The sequence below is a fragment of the Hylaeus anthracinus genome, unplaced genomic scaffold (assembly GCF_026225885.1).
Source record: "Hylaeus anthracinus isolate JK02 unplaced genomic scaffold, UHH_iyHylAnth1.0_haploid 2, whole genome shotgun sequence".
Classification (NCBI taxonomy): domain Eukaryota; kingdom Metazoa; phylum Arthropoda; class Insecta; order Hymenoptera; family Colletidae; genus Hylaeus; species Hylaeus anthracinus.
The window spans coordinates 4,853,032-4,875,717 of NW_026534838.1; the positions used below are offsets into that span (position 1 = coordinate 4,853,032).

The 22,686-nt window shown below is 47.5% G+C and overlaps 1 protein-coding gene across 4 annotated transcripts in view; it reads right to left on the bottom strand.

Moving 5' to 3' along the window:
- Nucleotides 1–22,686, bottom strand: part of LOC128893058 (probable JmjC domain-containing histone demethylation protein 2C) — a 258,691-nt gene that overhangs the window by 96,771 nt on the left and 139,234 nt on the right. For all 4 annotated transcript variants that reach the window (XM_054153793.1, XM_054153794.1, XM_054153795.1 and 1 more), the window contains exon 8: nt 1,554–3,594. In XM_054153793.1, coding sequence (XP_054009768.1) covers nt 1,554–3,594 — 2,041 coding nt within the window. The remainder of the gene's footprint in view (nt 1–1,553; nt 3,595–22,686) is intronic.

Consider the following 22,686-nt stretch of genomic DNA (forward strand, 5'->3'; position numbering starts at 1 on the left):
TGTGATTGGAAATTAATTTGGGATTTGAAAATCGGGTCATGTTTATGTTGGACATTTATATTCAAATAAATATATAGGCAACAGAGTAATGTTTCACTGCTAGTAATACGGTCAGCTAGGCAACCTCTGGATTTGCAAGCGCGGATAGAACTGCCTGTCGTACAAAATTCGAAGCTATTCCTCGGGTCGTCTTCGATACCCAGGTAGTCGACAGCGTCGACGAGTGTCTTGATTGTGCGAACACGGTTTATGACGCTAAGCCTAAATTGCCGTGTTAGGCTCACGTACCGAGTGCGTACAGTATTCAGAGGGAGCAAAAATATCTAGCAACCCCAATAAAGCCCGAGTTCGGCGACGAACTCGGTGTCGCATCTGGCTGTGTTGTTTTTCCTACAGTATTCGAAATACTAGTTGATTTTAGCTAAAATCCAACAGTTTACATCTTCGAGAATTATTTATGAAACTTCGAGTTCTAAAGGAATGAAACCCTACCAACTATTATTGCTGGTTGATTTACTGCGTCGAACTACTTTACTCAAACTATTCCGTCTACATATATAATCATCGTCGCACCACGATAGATGCAACGATGTCCTAACGAGAATTTCGAGTCGCTCGGTTCGATTACCGAGGCAGGTCCCGTCTATCGCAATAATCCGACGGAAGTTGGCAGCGACTCGCAGCTGGCGCCCGGAAACACACGCAGGTACACGCACGGACGCGTCCTGCCCCCCTCTCCCCAGGCCACTTTTTCGTCTCCACCTTCTTATAGTCGGCAGTCACGCGAGAGCAAACAAAGAAGGCTGAAAAGGTTCGAGTCGCGCAAGAAACGCTGCGCGCAGCTGCCTCGAGGCGTTCGCATTCTCCGTTTCCTGACGGGACGAGGTGCACGCAAGGTGCGAGAACTCGAAGGGCAAAGGGGCCAATCGACACAGGGGCGAGAGATTTGTCTCAAGGCGAGAGGGTTATCGAATTATTTACTCCCACCCTGCAAGCCTGTTTTGCAATTCTAGTTTCGGGGTGATCCTTTATTGGTACGTTTGACCCGCAAATTTAGATTTAACGTATTTGGAAGTTGACACGTTCCGTGCCAGGTGTACACATAAATATATTGATTTAATTTGCTGGGAACATATGTGTTATGACAAATTTACTTCTGTGACACAACACCACAAGAATGAAGCACAAGTGGTACACGACAACAACTGGTTTAAACAAGCTAACTACTCAAGGATCGATGATGTGATGAAATATTGCGTGATGATACAGACAGTTCCATAAATACCCGCTACAAGTTTCACATTCCCAAATAAATGTTTCATTATAAATATAATAAACATAAATGCCTCATCGTCTAAATTAGACAAAGTTCTTGGATGAAAGCATTAAATATCCTGATCAAGACAAGATCCTGACAAGTTGGGCGAAAAGGGCTTGGCACGGAACGTGTTAAGATATCGCCGAGATAAAACTGTTCTTCTTATCAGAAATTGATGGAGTACAGAGAGAGAGAGAGAGAGAGAGAGAGAGAGAGAGAGAGAGATGGGACTCACCGAAGCATCCTCTCCCTTTCGATGAGCTCCTCGGGGTTGGGCTGGGCGGGTCCGAGCAGGGCATGGGAGAGCGGCGGGTACCTGGGTGATCTCCAGAGCATTTCGGATGCCACCGCTGGGTGATGATGTCCTGGTGGTGCTGAATTCTGGTAGCCGACCGGTGGTGCCGTGGCGGCAGCGGCGGCCGCTGCGGCCGCGGCGGCTGCGGAACTCGGGCCGGTGTTTGGCGGCGGTGCCTGGGGATGCGCCATGAGTAAGGACGTGTGTTGAACGCTTTGCACGTGCCAGACCCTGGCGGGCGTCGCGGCGGCCGCGGGTGCCGCGGACGTGGTCGTTTCGTCGACGCTGAGCGCGGAGCTTCTGCTGCCGCTTCTCTCGTCGCCGGAACCGGCGCTCCTCAAGGAGCTTACCCCGCTGTCGGAGCCGCTGTCGCCATAAGCTCCTGTAGCGGCGGCGCTGCCAACCGCGGCACCGACTGCCCGGATACCGACCGCTGCTGGCACACCGGCGAGGACACCAGTTCCAGGTATACCGGCCCCCGCCTCCACTTCCATGAGGCCGGCCTCATCGCCGCCCCTCGATGCGTGGGACTGCTGTTGCACCTCGTGGAGGCTCGACGGGGCCAACTGATGGTGAAGCTGGTGGTGCTGGAGGGGACTGTTCGCTACGCGATGCTGATGAAGCTGCTGCTGAGACTGATGCTGCTGATGCTGTTGCTGGCCGTGATGGTGTATCACCGGGCTGCTAGAGGCGTATCGTTGCTGCTGGTGGTGGTGCTGCTGCTGCTGCAACGCCTGCTGATGGTGGTGCTGATGGTATTGCTGAAGGTGGTGGTGATGGTGATGGAGACCAGCGCCCGGCGGTGGCGGCTTGTTCAATCTCTCGGCTAGGATGACAGGACTCTCGTTGTGCCGGTTACGCTCCTGCTCCCGCTGCTGCTCCAGGAGCAGGCTCTGCCTGCCAGAGCCGCCGCCGCCGCTGCTACTTAGCGGACTCAGTCTCTCCAGCACGGAGCCTGAGTCCTGACTGCTCGACTCCAGCAGCTCGACGACCGATTCGACGCTCGCCGCCCTCGCGCCGTTCACGCTGCCCACGCTATCCTCCGTGCCTAGCTCGGTGGTCGGCTCGGTCCTTCGCGAGCCCCTGTCCTCTTCCTCTTCGTCCTGCTCCTCCGCCTCCTCTTCCTCCTCCTCCTCGACGCCCTTTGCCTTCGACTTGCTCGCTGGCTTCAGCAGCTCGACGCCGGCATCGAGGAGGACTCCAGCTTCGTCACCGACCGCCGAAGAGTCGACTAGCGATCCATTCGCGTACACCTGTTCCTTGCTCTTCTCCCGCCCCGCCGTTCGAACCTCCTGTTCCGGGTCTAATCGATTCTCTTTAGGGTCCGAGTCGCCTCCAGGGTCGACCTTGTCCGGAGGTGGAGGCTCCGGTTCCCTGTCCCGTTCTCTGGACTGACTCTCCTCGTTTTCCTCGAGCTTCTCGACTTCTCCCTCGGCCCCGTCTTGCTTCCTTTCTTCCTCCTCGGTTTCCTCTTGATCGGAGCCGGTCTCCTCGCTACTTTTTCCCTTTCTCTCGGACCTAAGCTTTCTGCCTACGGGACATGTCCTCAGCCTCTTGGTCAGGGGGTCGCAAGGCTCTTCGTCCTCTTCCTCGGCCCTGTCTTCCTCCGACCTGCTCCCCAAACGCTCTTCCTTCTCGCAGGACTTTACGTTCGTCGAGCGATCGAGGTCTACCGACTCTGTTTTCGTTTCTTGCCCACCCGGCCTTGGTCTCCGTCGTACCGGTCGCTGCGGTGGACTCTCGACAGGACTCTTCACCGCGGTACCGCGTTTACGTAGTTTCGAGGCACTGCTGGACGCGCTGTTCGCCTCCTCCAATACCGTCCGCGGTATTCGATTGCTGGGTCTCCCCGATGGCGGACCCTTGTTCTCCCGATCCTCTTGTCGCGTCGACAGACTGCTCTCGGTGTCCTTTTCCGACCTCTCGCGACTGGCGCCCTCGCTCACGGGTCTTCGGCGACTGTTCCGCGATGTGCTCTTTTCTGCAACAAGAGTTAAAAAATTGGGTCATTTGCGGAAAAAGTGGCAAGAGAAATTACACACTGGACTTACTTTTCATTCACAAATTTACTCGCGACGAACAAACGGTCATTTACGAAACGATACGAGGTTGTTTATAAATATGATACAATTAGGTTTCGAAGAAGCGAATGTGAGAGCAAATGTCTGTGTGTGTCGTGGAACACTGTCTTGCGCAAGTCTACCGACCGCGTGTCCTGTTCAGCTCTCGCGAGATCCAGGTTTAAGTGTATGCAATTTAGATGTGAGTTTGGGCTCATTTTTGAATCGGCGCGCTTTAGGTACGCGGGTCCGTAATTAACGCACGCGTGTGATCAATGTCCGTTGCTCGGATGTTGTTAGGGACAAACTCCGAACAAGCGAGTCCATTTCGTAGGGTCGTATTATGTTGTTCGGCGCGTGTAATCGTGGTTATCGATCACGGGCTAGACGCACTCGTGACCGATACTCTCCGCGGCGAGTGGAAGCCTATCGGCGTAGCCTTGTTCAACCTTGTCGATTAAGGTCGATCGATTCGACGTAGCTGGTCGCCGCACCGGCTGTTCATCACCCGCAGCAATTACGGAGGAGGTTCGCTAATCTCTTCGATACACGCGCGCAATGCGCCGCATAATTTGACGACCTTTGAAAAAGGTTTGTTCCCCGGGTTCTGCCTCCCGACACGGATAACCGTGAAACTATGCGGGTAACAAATCGCGCGTCTCTGTTGCAATGGGAATTCCAGCTGGACTTAATTTCCGATCTACGCTCTAAGGTTCGTCCCTTTTCTCACGAAATGAAATACGAGGAAATTGGATCACCGAAGCCTTACAGAATCATCGAGCAGAATGAAGAGCAGGACGAACCAATTGCGGGAACATCCAACGATCCGCAACTAATCTCGCGGACACGTATTTCACGAGATCGACCTTCGAGATGCGCAGTGCGCCGACGTGGCTCTCATCTCCTTGACCCCGATCGGACTCGCCAGTTCCAATATTCGGTAGGGAACGATCGCTGCATCCGGGAATTAGTGTTCCGGGCCGTGTTCGTGCCGTCCTCGGGGAGTTCAAGGGTCTTCGGTTAGCGTCGTAGAGACACGACAGTGGCACCGGGGACAATTTATAACGATGCATTCCCCGGGCTGGGCTCATCGAAGAACGATAGGAGAAGATGAATCAGAGATCAGAGATGAATATGCAGTGTTCGGGAATCTCCCGAACGTAGATTTATTTTTATATTAACGCAACAAAACCATTACCAAATTTTCTTTTCCTATACTTTACCGATGCTATTAATTCAACAAAAATTCGACGACTATTCAGAATAACAGATAATAGCGTCGGAAATCAATTGCACACACGGTGCAATACTCTCTGATTAGGGACTCCTCTCTTTCTTACCACGTTAAGACATCGGAGAAAATCGGTGATAAGGAAACGTTTGGTATTCCAAATCGAGGGAAATTGGCTCGAGACTGGCGGAATCTAAGGGTCCGGTTAATCTCGTTCGAGGAAGTTCGTTCGCCAAAATCGGCCGTTTCTTGGCTCGTGGGGTTTATCGAAACGCCATTGACGATCAACGTTTTACGGGTAAATTAGACAGCCGACGAGAGGCTTGGCATGGGGCCTGCGAGTCTCGGAAGAAGAATAAGAAAACCGGGAAGGAGGTCTCTGGCGGCCGGCCAACGCTTTTATTTTTATACCCGGGGTCCCGGTGTCGTGCTCGCAGTCTTCGCCCTCGTGCGATCGCCATTTTCCCCCGCTTTCGCACGAAAATCTCCTTCGTTCCGTTGGAAATAAGTTTATCAACAAACGCGCGGGAGATCCTCGTGGCAGGGTGCTCCGGCGAAAATAGACCAGCGCTAAAATAAGCGCGGAACACGAGACGCTCTCGACGATTTTCTGACCCCTTCCCCTCTCCGATGCCTTCTTCATTCACCGACTTCGACATCTCTTCGAGGAAATTGGCACATACGCGTTTACTTTCTAAATTACTTTCGAACTAAAATAAACGAACCTCGGAACGAACGGTGAACTCTGGATAACTGGAGCACCGAGAACCGGACGATTTGGTTACAGTCATCCGAGGCTCTATGTATTTTACCATAGCCTGATTCGTGGACATTGTTCGCTGAGAAGCCCGGGAACAAAAGTAACGTTAGCGACAAAGCGAATAGACAAGTTTCGAGACAGGAGGGTCAACGGAATAATCGATGCGAGAGGGTGGGCGTATTGTCAACCGACAGGACAACCAAGGGCTACCTGTGCGCGACGTTCAGATTTTGACAAAGCGTTTAAATGCCCGACAGACTCGACCAGCCGGATCTAATTTCATCCCTGCGAGACCTGGGTCAGGACGAGTCGATATCCATCCAAGTGGGGGCTCGGCTTTGTCCCCTCTGACAAAGACCGTCTATATAGTTGTTTTTCCGAACTCTAGCCTTTTCAAAGGGCAACTCCTCCGAGCACCTCTTCGTAGACACGGGGAAATCGGGATTAGGAAAACAGACTGGGAACCGAACGTCCTATCAATCAATTTTTGGAAACGTTACTATTGGGTTGTCTGGAAAATTCATGCCGATTTTTTGTAGCTGGAACAGGTATGAATATGTATACATCCACTCTTAAAAGGTGGAAAGATTGTGGAAAATGGTACATATGTGTAGGACTTTAAACGAAAAAATAAGACTCCTTATTGTTGGGTGTGGGAGGCGCGGATACTACATATGTAATTGGATAAATATATATTAAAATTCAAATGTGTTTTTGAATCTTTCTTGAAAATTGCCACGAACTTTCTCGACAACTAAATAGTATCATATACAGTCAGTCCTGTAATTATTCGTACCTCCTATATCTATATCTATTAAGTCTGTCTAAATTAAATGATAGGTTTGATATTTTCAACAAAATATTTCGTTATAAATACATAAACGGTTAAAGTTTATGTAACTACTTACAATCAGATAGTTATTTGAAAATATCAAACCTATCATTTAATTTAGACAGACTTCTTTTAATAGACATAAAAGGTACGAATGTTTACGGGATTGGCTGTATTTTTATATTCCAACCACCACACTACGAAGGCATTTACGTAAAAACAATTTTTAATTAACGAAGAAAACTTGTGATATAATTGCTGTTACCACAAATCCACGGAACCTGGATGAAAACATCTAATCCATTCAGCTTGAACCAGCAGACTTCTCTACCTCGGACTAATGACGCAGTTCGTCCACACGCAAAATAAATGGAGGCTGAATGGTTTAAACGCAACGTCCTCGACACGACCAGGTTTAATCGTGTCGCAATTCCTAAACTCCGCCTAGGACACGCGTGAAGTTTGCTCGTTGGATCCGTTACGCGTTCAACAGCTGCGACGGAGTATCGAGTACCCGTCAATACGCGCTCTTCCCGTTTATCGTTCCACCTTCAACTGCGAACGTTCCACGGAGCGAAAAATCCAGCCAGCGGCGGAACACGTCCGGCCAACCCGAAATGCAAATAAAAATTTCGTCGAAATGAAAATTCATACCCTGGCTGTGTCGATGTTTTTCTTTTTTTTCCTCACCCCATGGAACTCGGAATTCCAGAGCCGCGTAATCCTGCCCCCTTTCGATATTCTGACGCGCGCGTTCCCGGAAATACTTTTCCCAGGAAAACTCGTGCCTGGGGATTTTATCTCGTCATTGCAGAAATTCGAATGAATGGGAATCTTTTTGGGGGATTAATTTGGAAATTAAGTCTTCTACGTTGAACACGACTAGGTCATTCCGGACCGATAGAAAGAGGATTGATGAGGAAAGAATAGAAATCACGGCAATGGTTAAATAGTGAGAGCTAAATGGACTAAATTTTAAAAATATGGCGGGAAATCACGGGTGTGGAAATTGCTTTTCGAACGACACCCTATAGAGGTTGTAGTAAGCATGTAGTGCTGCAAAACTTGGTTCAAAGTTTTTTATATGTATTCTTAGGAATTCGTAGGATTCTTCGAATCTCGACCGACGTTTATCGGAACATACTTTTTATATATTGTGTACTAAATGTAAAAGCTGAAATCGTTGTAAAGACTTGCCCACAGCAAGTAGATATTCCTCCACGATATGTTACCTTAAAGATTAATTTCAACCTTAAAAATTTTAAGTAAAAATATGCCTATACATATAAAAAGTATATTTTCTCAACTTTGAAGTTGATCTAAGCTTTCGTGGCACTAGAACGCTAAGAATGCACCTCGAGTGCAAAGGGTTAAACTTTCAGAGAGAATTCTTGAATTTTGGCCACCCCGTGAAACGGAAAGTCAAAGCCCCGAAGGGTCGGGTGCGCGAGGTTCGAGTCGGAAACGCGATGGGAGGGCGAGAGACAGGAACGAAAGCAGCGGGAGAGGAAGGAGAGAGGAACGGACAGGTGGAGGAGACGGAGAGACAGCGCGGCAGGGGAGGAGGAGAGACAGGGGAGAGGGATTTATTACTCAGGATTTACTGTTATTACCCGGAGGGGGAGAAGCACTCGAGCGGGCAACGGCGCTGCATACGTGGGGTGCGTTTATCCGATGCGCAGTGCTCCATGTATCCAGAATATGTACACGGGCTCATGTAACGCGAGGACGGCCGCGTTCGCAAACTCTCGACGTCCCGCGTTTCCTAGCGACTGCGGTTTGTCCTCCTGTCCTGCCTCGGTCCGCATGCATTACGCTCTGCGTAATTGAACAGCGCCAACGTGCTTTGCTTTACATTTTAATTCGCCCCGCCATTATTCCTGGGACGCCGGCAAAAGCGCCGACCGAGAGGGAGAAACAAAGTCCAGACGATTATTGTTCGAAACTGGGGGAGAGAATAAAAAAAAAAGAGAGGAAGAAGCGACCGGTTGTTCCTATTCCTTTCGACCGTGCCAGCCGAGGGCATTGTTCCACGGGAAAATTGCATCACGTTCCGAAGGAAGCTATCCAGGCGACGCGTTTCACTGCTAACTGATTCGTAGCAAACCGCCTATAGTCGAGCGGGTTTTCAATTCATTCCTAGCAGGATCCTGCATGTGTTTATCATGCATTTTCACCCATTTGCGTCATTGGCGCATATATGCAATTTACTTGGAAATTAAATTCAATTAAATGAAATTCTATGTAAGAACGGATTTTCCAGTTTTTCGTATGATGCAAATGCGTTAAAGAGAGTACGTTTACCAGATAAAAAGACTCGGTTCTTCTTGTTTCGATGGAAACACCCCTCGAAACAGCGCGGAGCAGAACATTCGATGCTCGAGAAAAGTAACGAGGGTAGAAATAAATAAAGTATGACGAGCGACCTCATAGATACACACTCAAACGGGAGCCGACGTCGCTGGGATTAAAGTGGAACGTCTTTTAAGAAGGGATCGACGATCGGCGCGGGAACGAATTGGGTCAATCCGAGTCGAGTCTGTTCGATTTCTTTCGCCTGCATCGAAAACGGCTCGTGCAGGAGCGAACGCCGTTCGCCGAGAACCTCGAACCGTTAAGATTCAGAGATGATTAACACGTTGATCGCCATGTCACTCATATATGAGTGACAGTGCTCTTTTCACTGAAGAACAAACAAAATTAATTTTGAACGTTCAGTAACAAGGAAAATAAATTTGAATTAAATGCTTAAACTTCAACGAAGTTCTAAAAATAAATCCCAGAATAAACGTTTGATTATGTAGCTTCCAATAGTCTAGAAACAAAACTTAATCACAATAGATATTTTCAAGAGTATCAGTCTGGCAGTCAACGTGTTAACTGGACATGTATCATTGTTGACTAATAATCGTGAAAATGGCTACGAGGGTAAAATTTTATTTTTATACCATTAGATGTTACATAATGTAACATTTGCAGTAGTGCTTATTTTTAGAACCACCCTTAATTTTCTCAAACCTAGATTCATTTTCTTTAACATCTCATCTTCAGAGTTTATTTATTTATTTGCTCGGTGAAAATTCTTGTCACCCATATGTGACGTGGCGCTCAATATGTTAACTGGACGCGTATCAAGTATTCTATTTTAATTTCCCGTTCCCACCCGAGCTTAACAATCATCGCCGTTCCCACGTTATCCGTCAAAGGCGCGAATTCCGTCGGAACGGGAAAGAATATCGTTCACGGTTGACGTTAGCTCGCTACCTGGAATTGTGCAACGCGGGTTACGTTGCCGCGATGCAGATAAGCCGGTAAGAAGGAAAGTTTCCAAACTCGTCGAACGCCGATGACATAATTGGACGTTCCAGCTTGTTTTCCACGGCTGGTGCCGGCGTGGCCGTTGACTACTCTATTTCTTTTCATTCGTGGAAGCTAGCGACGCTTAACGTAGCGTGACACGTAGCGGGTATTTTCGTCGGTCGGGTCGTCCCGGTTTTTTGCCCCGACCCGGGGAAAACAAAAGCGACGCGAAAGAGTGGTCGCAAGGGAGCACAAAAAAAGATCTGTGTCCTCTGTCGGAGTCGCTGGAATTCGTCATGTGTTGGCCATACGGGATCGGTTCTCATTTTTTGCTCTTTTTTGGGGGGAGGACCTCTCGACGCTCTCGTAACTTCTCAACGTCCAAGCTGACACGGGTACCCGGCGAACGGGAGAAACGAGTAGCCAGTGCTTCTCAACCGCCTCGTTTCCATTTTGAAATCGAAGAGGATCAGCTCGAAGAGTTGGCGCGGAAGAAAATCGATCCCAAAACACGTTTCGAAGATTCCGACTGGCAGGCGGCGATTTCGGATTCCCGCAGCCTTCGAAAGATTATCCGAGCGACAGAGAGCGTCGAGCTTAACTCGAGCAAAACCTTGAACTTGTCGGAGAGCCGGAAAGCGACGGCGGTTAATCCCCATTCAGTAATCCCAAGCGTTAAGGGGGTTAACGGCCCGGCTTGGCTCGGCGCTCTCGGTGGATTTTCAACAGAGGCGGAGGAGGCGAGATGTCCCCATTGTTTCTGAATTATTTATTACCCGCAGCACGGATCGCGACGATTGAATGGTCAGTGACCGGATGTGACGTGCCTCCGGGCCAAGATGGCCGGCCGCGATAATTACTCGCGTGTTTACGACCGATAAAGCCTGAATGCCCCACCTCCTACACGGGCCACAGCGTGCACCTATGTGCCCACACGCGCAGAAAGGCGAACAGAGAGCGCCCCGTCAGGGACGAAAGGGACGAACGGCGTGCATGTGTTTGCGGTACGTACACAAAGTGTCACGAGCTCGGCCCTCGACATGGCTGTACACAGAGGGTGCCCCCACGACCGTAATTCGATGGCTCTGGAGCTGGTTAATTGCTTGATTTTCGACGACGGACCTTGCCCTTTAATTTCCAACGCGACAAAGACGGAAAGTATTTCATTGATTTATCTTCGCCGTAAAACGATCGTATTGTTCGAACATCTCGAGTTTACTAGAAGTTCTAAACTCGGAGTTGTAAGGTTTTTTTTTTATAAATAAGATACACTTTAATTGTCCGCCTTTTAGACACAAACTCAGTATATTTCTCTTAATCTCAAATTATAGTCAATCGCAAATGATCACACTCGACACGCACGTCGACTCGCAATCGCACACCTTCCGAACGCTCTCGTAACTCTTTCTCTGTCCTTCTCCTCTCTCGTTGTTCCTATTTATGAGAGAGCACGAGGCTCTCCCATTACACATGTTATCCAAACTTATACAGTCCCTATACAGTCGCTTACAGAGTCATTACGTAGAAACTTTGAAAGAACAATCGAAAGAATAAAACAGGACGTTAAAAATCGTGACCCGATCGCGCCTTTATTTATAGCCTCGGCACGAGTTGACGGCCTTGAAAGCGTAACAGTAAAAATGATTTTACCTACGGTTACGCTACGCCGGCTCCGGAATCTCCTGCGCCGAAATCACGGGGCGGAACGCGTAGAACGCGTCGCGAATGAAAAGTGCCTCCGATCCACTCCTACGCTCGCAACAAATCGCGCCCGCGATCGTTATCGTTCACGAATGTTCGTTTAGCCGTGAAGCACGTCACCGGAATACTATTCCGCTCCGTGATCGAGTCTCACGGGCGTGCAATATTCTATTAATAAATTACCATTTGCTTTCTTGCGTCACGTTTTTCCTTTTCACGAAACGCGGCCCACGATAATAATGCCGTCGATGATAATTGCGTCGAATGGGAACCCCAGCCGGCCGTGGCCGTTCGCGTCGCGAGCAACGGAACGATAAATACCCGCCTCGTTCGAGCACGGCAACGTGCAATTCGAAAGGCCATAACTCGGAAACATGCGCGGATTATCCGCCATTGGACAAATGTAAAACGTCGGAAGGATGACGCGCGAAACACCGCGATGCAAATCTTTGAAATAGAAGTTCTCGCGCGGGGATATAATCCGCGATCGTTAGCGTTTATGTCTCTTTTGATTAGATTAAGCGCGATTAGCGTCGTTTCATTCCTAGGCAGTCGGTGGTCGTTTGCGTTGCGGTGTATTTGAAAGGGGTAGTCTCACTTTTCATTATTCCTACATTAAGCACAAGTTACGTACTACGTTTCTTAGACGATTGTATTCTCAGTGTTATAAATGTGGCCATAATCATGAAAGTGGTCTGAGTCATATGTTTATTGTTTCGAGATGTTTAATGAATTGATACTTTTCTATCAATTCATAACAACACTCAGAGTTGTATAAGTAATTTGCTTTTTTTTATTTTAATTTCTATCAACCAAAAATTACTGTCATTCAAAGAGAGACACGTGCCATTTTAACAGTTTATTTACCGGGAGCCTATTTATAGGCTTTTTAATCGCAGTATTTAGTAATTCGAATTTATTTACTGTGTCGATGGTTGTATACTTACAATGTTTAGTTTTTGGAAACAGACTTTCGATGTACCTAGTAACGGTACGGAGGAATTATCGCCAGCCTAGATTGGTACATGCTACTGTAGAAAATTCCTTTTTGAAGTAAAACTGTTTCTAAATAACCCGGTAGATAAAGTGTTAAGGTTATGTTTATATAATTTTTTACTTGGATTACTTTCGTAATTAACACTAAATGAATTCCATATAACGTTCCAATTACAACCTCTACATAATGGTTCATTTCTGACAATATCAGAAAAATGACATTGAATTAATCTAGTTTAAAATAACGTAGTGTGAAATAACCGATAAACTCATTTTTTTTTTAATTTTCATTTAAACCACCTGCACAATTACGAGCTCAAATGTAACCCAGGCTAATTTCTCTTAGAAATTTTCCCAACTCCCGAGAGCATCCCGGTATGAATGAACCGGCGAAGTTGGCCAACGTCAGCGTTGATAACACCGTCGATATTATCATCGTTATCACAGGCAGAGCAAGTTGGTTGGAACGCTGGACCTGTAATCCGAGTTTCGTCGCAGATTCGAAACCATAGGACCGTTTAATTGGCCGTAGCGTGCAGAGAATCGCAAACGGGCGGTCGTTATTAGTTCTCACGGCTTTATGGGGGGCCGTAAACGCGGAAATGGAGGCGCGGGTGCGCCAGGCCCTGGCTACGTACCTGCGAGCTGACCTAACCCCAGCGAACAGCTCTCTCCGGGGCTCGGATCGATCTACAGGGTGTCCTCGACTTTATCGTTTCCTGCCGCCCCCCGACGAACGACGCGTTACACCATAATACCCGCGACACGGTGGCTCTAATAACCGGCCGCGATCGATAATCGCGCCAGGTGCCTCTTTATCGCCGGAGAATACCCTATGCGTCGCTTCCTGTAGCCCAGGGCTATGCAAAGTTCGACCTAGTGCTCAATTTCATCTTCCGCGCGTGACTTTCCGAGTAAGGTAAATAATGGCATCGATTGTATTCGTCGGGGAATGGAAGACGCGATACTTTTGAATGAAAAATCGAATATACTGGTAACTGGTGGTACGAGCGAGTACGTGGTGATTGTACGTAACAAATTGAATGGAGAATGTAGAGTGACATTTGTTCGTATGACGCTTTATTTTTGAAACAAATTAGTTTGAAAATTTGTGGAGTACGGGTGCACATGGACCAGCTTCAGCTAGACGGATTTCGTTGTAGATCATAAGAAGAAAGTAAAATCGATGCAAGGGATATCGACATGTCTTGCAGGAAACATTGTAAACATCGTAAGCTAACAATTCCATGCTTCTTGCAATGTTCATAAACATAGTCGACACGACGATATCTCATCGATTTTACGTTCTTCTTATGCTTATGATCTACAATGAAATCCGTCGAGCTGAAGTCGGTCAAAGTGCACCCGTACTCGACGAATTTTCAAACTAATCTTCCTAAAAAATAAAGCGTCATACGAAAAAATCGTACTCTACATTTTCGATTCAATTTTGTACATACAACCACCACCTAGTATCACCAGATACGTGACACCCTGTATAATCGTTCCAGGAACGACGGTCATCGGACAACGAGCGTGTCTCTGTATGCTAATCGGTCAGACAGTGCACTCTTGGATCAGCGATTCCTGGAATGGAGCTGTTCGTCTCGCCAGAGTTACCGAACAAATACAGCTGTCTCTCCGTCGAAGGGGTCATTAACGAGCGCAAATGAATGACAAGTATGCGCGAAATGCTCGCGATACACGGCTCTGTACTTCCAACTGTCCGTAACCGTGGACACTGACGTCGCCGTGGCTCGTCGGTGTGCCATGAAAGGGTTCGGTGTGTCGGTTTCTCGGAGCCCCGAGGCGGTATCTCGAGACCTAGGAAGAGGTTCTGGACAGGTACTATCTGACCATGTTTCCAGAGTCATGGTCCGTTGACGACCGGAGCAAGAAACGTGTTGGGAAACAGCTCCCAGGGAACGGAGTGACCCAAAATCATCACGCTCTCAACTACTTTTAGTAGTTCTACTATTATTCTGTATCAGATTACAATTGTGAGATCGAATTACGCGCCAGTCGCGGAGATGGTGCGCGTAATTCGGCGTGCATGGGTATATGTTTGAAGATAGATGGAACGTTTGCAAACGAGTGTATGATTGGCAAGGATAGAGACAGAGTGCGAGGAAGAATGAGTGCGGAGAGAGAGAGAATATACAAGAAACGGTGAGCGAATGCGAGGACGAATGTTAGAATGTAAGGAGAAACGAACGAAGTAGGTGTGAAATAAAGAGGAGCAGTAAAATCGTAACGGAGTTTAAAAATTAGTCTTCGGATATTTCCTACACAATTAATTCCTGCTAAGAAATAAACGCGGGTGTTCCCAGATCGGTTTCTGTCTCGAGGAGGCTGCATGGCAGAGCCAAGAAGGGTAGAGGAAGGGTCTGAACGGCGTCTTGTACGGGTCACGAACCGGTCGCATGTTTTGCTTAGGCTGGCTCGGCCATTATATTTTATTGTGTTGCGCCGGTGACGTCACGATCAATTGACCTCCCCTGAGGCCACTCCGTGAGTTTAACGCGAGCCAATGGCTTCGGGGGTCGCGCGTGTACGTGGCAGTCGTTATTCCTGGACGAGACGGTTTCTGACGCTCTCCTCGAGAGAGACGGAGGGACGGAGATGGTCGTGGGCCACTTAAACAGTCGCGTCCCGACGCCGGAAAGTCTCCCTTGTTTTTTCTGGAACCGCGCCGATGTGACTCTCTCGGCCGAGAGGAGAAGCAGTCGTTAGGTTCAAAGGCTTCTCGGTATCGGACGGGCAAAGTGTAGCTTTTGGCAGGGTCCCTGGCTGCGTGGAAATAGGGATTCAAGAGCGGTAATATGTTTTTTACGACCGCCTCGATCCTGAGAGGGTCTCTTCTGGTCGATGGACACGCTCGGATTCGTTTTTCGATACTTCCGTTCCCGGTATACGATTCCAACGTGGAAAAAAAAGAAAAGAAGACGATACAATTATGGACGAGTTCGGAGTCAAAAAAGTGGCACTTCTGCTCGAGAGACCTCGGCGGACATTTCTTAGGCATGCTTTCTACGAAACCGCGCGTATCGTGTTCGTCTCAAGATAGAGTTACGAACGTATTCTGAACAGGCTCCGATTTATCGCAACAGCTGACAGGGGAATCGTGGCAAACCTAATCCTCCTAAGAAGAATTTTAAGTGGATGAATTATCTATGAGATATTTCAGATACTTCTCGTATTTTAACCCTTTGGGGAAATGTACAAACTCGGGATTGAACTAGTGCATTTATGGTAGACTTCGAACACTCTCTGATGTTTAGTGACGAGCTTCGAACGTAGAGAGGGACAGCGAATAAAGAGGAGCGAATAAAGAGGAGCGTAAACAAAGTCCCCATAAATGCACAAACAGAACGAATTTCTACACCAAATAAACGACCGCTTTCTCGCTTGTCATCGGCAACGAACGTCCAACGTCCTTCGCGACGTAACCCATTTAGAGCACGTTCAAGTTTAACGCTTTATTCCCGGTCGATACATTCCTTTTTTGCGCAACGCCCGTATTGACATAACTAGTGATATAACACCGCGATAGGGGACTTATCGTATCAGTTACCGCTCAAATAAAATGCAGGCTTATCGCGTACACACCCACATCCATGTAACGAGCGACCGGAACGCATTGCAACCAGGTGTGTTCGTAATCTAAAAATCCTTTCCGATACGGGATTACTCGTCTGCATTAACTCCGACGACTTTTATAACGTCGAGTGTGTTTCGTTATCGAGCTTTTATCTGGACGGTACAAACATGTTGATTAAGTTTATCTGTATTCGCTCGAGAAGGAGACCTGTATTCCTAGCGAATGGAAACGACGAGAAGAGTCGAATTTTTCAAGTAGGTTCGATTTTGACTAGAATAAGTAGAAGCTTCTAGTATGGCCTAGTTTTTAGAGTCACCTTGTATGCCAGCGAAGGGAGGGAGGTTGGTTCGATATCGACTGGAAGATCCAATTGGCCGGAATCGCGGAAAACGGGCTAGCATCGTTGTAGAACAATGACGAGTCGATCGTCGAAATTGTGCAACCATCGTTTCGCTCGCGACCCGGACCGGCAGCTAATTAATTCAGCTAATAAACGTCGGGCACGGATTCGAATGGAACAGGTGGCAGACGGTATATCCACGGAAATAATTGCATTACGTTGCCGCGAAGTGCTGCGAACGCGCTTCATTCGCCAGGCAGAAAGTTGTTCCTATTAAAAACAGTCATTACGTGGCGGCCGCGCGCTCGCGCGTTTACTCATTAACGGGGAAAATAACGTTCGCCAATCTTTCTGGCTGAGCCAGCAATTAGAGCAAACAGCGAGATGAAAGTTTCCACCGATAACATTGTGTGCGCGCGGCTGCTTTCGAATGCCTTTTGCGCGGCCAACGTGCGCTTAAGCCGTTGAGAAATATTTTGTGTGGACACTCCGTTACGTTAACGACGTTGTTAATTAAAGGATGCACAACGGATCACGGCTAACCTCGCTGGATATGATTAATTACCGCAGGAGTGGAGGAAGAGGTATTTCTAGAAAAGTGCGAACATGCTTTATCATTTTTTACAATGCAACAGAATTAAAACAGACGTGCAAAGTTTGCACTGCAAACGCCTCGAAGGCGATGCATTAAAGAACGATACGACGGTACGATAACATTGGCTATTTAACCGTTTCACTGCTAAGCAATTCTCGCAAAAACGCACGAAAACTGCGTGACACATTTCGACTCGATGTCAAAGACACACCGAAACTCTGTGTTCATTTGTCTCGAAAACCGCGACGCAGCGCTTTCGCGCCGGTCTTAAACGGTTAAGAAACATTTGAGAAAGGTAATCGAGGTAATTAGAGCTCCTAATAAAACCTGTACCAGTCCATGCTGTTTCAACGAAAAACTGAAAGCTCGCGTCCTCGATGGATCGACTAAAATCGAATCGACCCGAATCGCGGAGCTCTGCTACTTAGCCGTAGAGTGGAGTGGGTCGGAAGACGAAATCCTCGAGGCACGATCCAGAGGCAGAAGGAGAGTTAGTACGCAGGGAATACCTAAGTGGAACGACCGGAGAGAGCGGTCTTCCCTTCGTCTCCCTTTTCTCTCGGCGGGATAAAGAAAGACCGACGGCGAGAAAACCGGGAAACAGTCGAGACTGAGAGCCAAGAGTGAGAGGGACACGGAGATAGAGGAGTTAGGGAGGTAGACCGGCGAGTTTATATCGCGACGGGACTATCAAACAGGGGCGGATACGGCGCTCCCCCCGCGCCATAATTCTCGACCCAGTGGTCGTGGGTGTACTCTCGGTTAAGGGGATTTCACGCAGACAGGTTCGCGTCGGGCGTGCACACATAGACACGCGTGCACACCGAGAGGCAAGGTTACACGGCCGTGGCAGATGAGTGCAGGAGTCACTGGCGGCGATCTGTGTCTGAGATATGCGACGAAGAGAGAACGGACCTATCCCCTGGAGGGGAACCCAGAGGGATCGGTGGAACCCGGTTTGCCGAATGGAGAGAAAAAGAGGGCTCGATATCTCTGTTTAGCCTGTTCCCCGGGACTCCCTTCTACGCGAAACGTGACGAGGGGCGACGAGGGGGCCCGACGTGGCAAACGTAGAACCAGCTGAACCGGTTTGACGGACCTCGACTGGTTTCATTAAACCCCAGTTGTAACCTCCTCCGTTACCTCCTCCTCCTCCTCCTCTTCCTCCTCCTCCCTCACCTCCGCTGCCCGACTCTTTCCATCGTCTCTCGTGGCTGTGTGTACACGCTGGAGCGCGGCTGAAAAGCCAGCCGTCCGTGGCTTGTTTCGCTCCCGACCCGAGACCCGCCGAGTCGATTTGCCTCTCCTCTCTCCCCGCTCGCGTGTGGGACGAGAAAGAGGCAAGGTGCAAAAGGAAAGTCCCGGATAATTGCCGTGGTCCCGTAATGCCCACACACCGGTGCAGTCTCGCCATTCCCGCGCTTCAGGGCCGTCCGATTGCGACACACGGTTACTTCTTTCTCGATCTCCTCGTCCCTCCGCAGGCTGTTTTATTCGACTTTAGCCAGACACCACGCGGCGATTCCGCATTTTGTTTCCAGTTAATTTTAGCCGAGCGTAGATGTTCGATGACAACTATGCCTCGCAACAGGTTTGAGACTGTATATAGGTGCACGGTTCAGCTTCCTCGCGAATGCCTTCGACGGAGGGTGGGATCGCAAACATCGAAACTACCCGAGGTCGATCTAGCATGTATATCGATTGGAATAGTTGTCGGTAAACATTAATTCTAAGTCTGGTGCGTTGGATCATCGGGGAACGAAGAAGTTAATCCATTGCTTGCGCTAGAATTCGTCGAGGACCCTTGAATAATCCCTCGAATTCCCCCTAATCAGCCCATGGGCTCTTGGAACCCTAATCTGGCTCCTGAATACACCCCCAATGTCAAAAGCTGCGATTCCCTCGACCCACAACAACAATTGAAACAGCTAACGATGCTTCTGAATTCTCATTTTCTAATCATTTCTAACGTTCGACTTTCGCGAAAGAGAGACTCCAAGGTTCCCAGCAATTATTCCTAGGCGTAACCAGTTCGCGACTCCGTTTTCTTCCGTCCGCTTCTACTTCCCAGCCCTTTCGCGTCGGCCTTTTTCTCCTTCTGGAAGCGAAAGGGTGCTCTCCGACGAGAGCAGAAAGAGAGGGTTGCTCGGAACGAGGGATTCTGCGAGCCGTGGGACTGCGAGCTGTCGGATCAATACGCCGTCGAGTAATTGCGGCGTAACGTCCGTGGGCAGAGCCATCGGAGGGAGCAAACGACCCCTCCTGGCTCTCCGCACGCCCCCTCTTCCGCGGAAAACACGTCGATGTAGGTATCGCGCGGGATGATTCAGACGCTGTGTTTCGATCGAGATTAGGGATGGCGTGAGAAATCGCTAACAGTGATTTTTCACGGTGATCGCATAATCACGACCGCAGTCGTGATTAAACTTCGATCGCGACCGTGATCCGGAAGATGGCGTTTCAGAAGCGGTTCATGTTAACAGTTATCGTTAGTGTCTCGCTGTCTCCTCTTGGTGGAAATTCAAGAAACTACAAATGAGTGAAATTTAAATTGTATTAAAATTATATCAACATTGCTTTTAGACCATATTGTAATATATATATATAATCTAAGAACAACATAATTCATAATTGAAAAGAAACGCGAAAAGAATGTTCTCTACCAATCCGAAGCGATCACGAAGAATCACGAATCACTGTGAAAAATCATCGTGATTGAGAATGAACGTGATTGAATCACGAATGATTCAAAAGTAGCAGTTCACGCCATCTCTAATCGAGATACCGATTTCCTTCCTCTTCCACGTACGCATCAGAGGTTGAACACCGTTCCCGACTCCCCGCCAATATCGACTGTTTCGAGATGGAATTTCTGGCGTGAAATCCGGAAGGAAATCGTTTAAAGAATTTAATAATAATAATAATACTTTATTTACGGGCTACCTGCCCTTAATATCAAGTACAATGTGATAACATGACCGCAAGAAAAAACAAAAACAAAAATGGAGACGAATACCGTATCGCTATGATGTAACGTGTTCAACCTTGATTGCGCATCTGCAAAATTGCGACTACTGACCTTTTAAAGCTAAAGGTGAGCCACGAAAGAGATCGACCGACATATTAAGACTGCTAGCCATCGCATACATACTTGTGACACAATTTTGTTTCGCAACTGAGGTACGGTATGGATCAATGTAGAAAATCTCACTGCTTCGAAGTTGTCTACTTGGAGTATTGCATTTTAAAAGTTCCAGTATCCTGGGACATACAATTTAACTATTGACTATTTTAAAAAGTAGTACGAGATCAGCAACAGTTTGGCGCTGCTAAAGCGTGTGCATTCGTAAACTGCGAAGTATATTATCGTATTCGTGGTTTGCGACATCCATGGGTGTCCCTACCTTGTAAGCAACGTGCCTTAAGAATTTATGCTGGACGGTCTCAATCATTTTCATAAGGCCACTTTGTAGTGGATCCCAGATTTGAGATGTATATTCAAGATGCGGTGGAACTAACGAAGAGTAAAGAATTTTAAATGTCTGAGGTTGTTTGAAATCTACGGAATTTACGATACTTTTAAAATTATTATTAAGTCTGCTCAAGAATTTTAAAAGCGTTTCTAGTCACCGAGTCAATTGCACCCCTTCGAAGCATTCGTTCTCTGGAATTAGTAAATTACGACTAGCAATTACGCGACGGTTAACCGTAATGGGTGCCGTGAAAACGATCACGACCGTACTCGAATACCTCTTCCGTCGTTCGAAGCAATTCCAACGCAAGAAACACTCTTTCGAAGCTTCGAAGGTGGAGGTAAAACTAAACGCAAAAAGGAGTCTCCGTCCGAGAAAACGTTATTCAAAGTTTGGGCAGCGCGAAAAAGAGATACGGCGATGTAGGCGTGGCCCCGCGAGTGAAAAATACAAAACACGGATCGTTCACCTCGCGTATCGTGTTCCAGCGTCGCGCGTGACTTCGCGCGAGTCTTTATCTATTTACGTTAGCGTTTTATAAACCGTTCCGGACAAGCTGACGCGAACAAGTGTATGTTCGTAATAAGTTCCAATTACCAATTTAAATGAATAGAATTAAATCGTTAATTAGTCCATAATTTGTCGTTGCGCCTCTGTACCGCGAAAAGAAACACGGAGCTTCGAGGTGCAGCAGGAAAAAGGAGGAAAGTGGGAAGACGCGCGTACGCTTTGAGACGGACGCACACGCGTGCAATCGGACGAAGGTAGAAGACGAAGGCGACGGAAAATCTTGGCCGTTCGCCAGACGTCGCGAGATAAATAATTTATCAGCATCGTGTAAACTCGAGGAGCCAGGCCAGCTGGTTCGTTTGCGTCGCACCGATACGTATCCGTCATTGTCCACTTTCTCCTTCTCTCGTTTTCGTTTCGACCTCTCTTCACTCTCCTCGAATCCCAGTAATCGTTACAACGCTATTGTTATCGAAACATACTTAAGACTCTCCTTTATCTAATAATACGTTGAAAAGCACTGAAACCTACTCGTTTCCGTTAACTTCTTCCGACACGCATTAGCGTAAAACGTTCGTCGTAAAGCTTACGTTGTTTCTCAACGTCCTCGAAGCGATAATTTATGCACGCGCTCGTCCGTCAACCAGTCTGGGAACTGTGTTTAATTCGTTTGGTATTTCTGACCGATGAATCGCAACTTCGAAGATGTACATGGACATTCCGCAACCTTGAATCGGAGGATTTGCATACGCTCGACACCGTAATTATTATTGACCAATTTCCAGCGCTATTAAACCCTCTATTTTTGGCACGGCGTACTCGTTACGAGCCTTCCGAACGGGTAAATAAACCTCGTCATCGTTTCGGTAGCCTCGCGTAAAGTCGTTCCACGTTTATTTACTCTGCTCGCTGGTCTGTTTCAAAGCTAGCCTTAATGGATCGCCGCGAACAAAAATTCCGTAATAGCAATCGAGCCAGCGAACTATCGATTTCGCGAGAACGATCCGGCTACCGTTGCGGGGGAGATCTGGGTCAAGTGTCGTCGCGTTCGCGGAATTAAACTCGAACTCGACGTTGATTCAGCCGTCGTGGAATTCGGAACTTTGGAACAAAGAAGGAACTCGGATTCGCATAAACGGGCAACTCGTTCTCGGAAATATCGTGACGTAGATAAGCGACGTCAAAATGGAAATCGCGCGGACGATTCTGTTATACAAATTTCGACCAGGTTTCCTATTCTCTATTTTTTATAAATTTAACTCTGCGCGCGACTCCGATTTTAATCCCGTCGCCGATACGTATCGATTGCGGTTTTGAGGCGGTGGTATGCAAACGATCTGTTTACATCAACCAGTCTACAGTTCGACGTGGGCGCAGTTGCGATACGCGTTTTCGAATCTGAAATCTAATGTTATATTATTTTATTAAACGTTAAGTAAGAATATATAATGATTTTTGGTACACAGAAAGAACAGTATATATATACACAATATATATATATATATACAATATACAATATTGTGTATATTGTATATATTGTACATATTGTATATATTGTATATATTGTATATATTGTATATATTGTATGTATTGTATATATATATATTGTATATTGTATATATATGTGTGTGTATATATATATATCCTGTTCGTTCCTGTTAATATGTGTATATA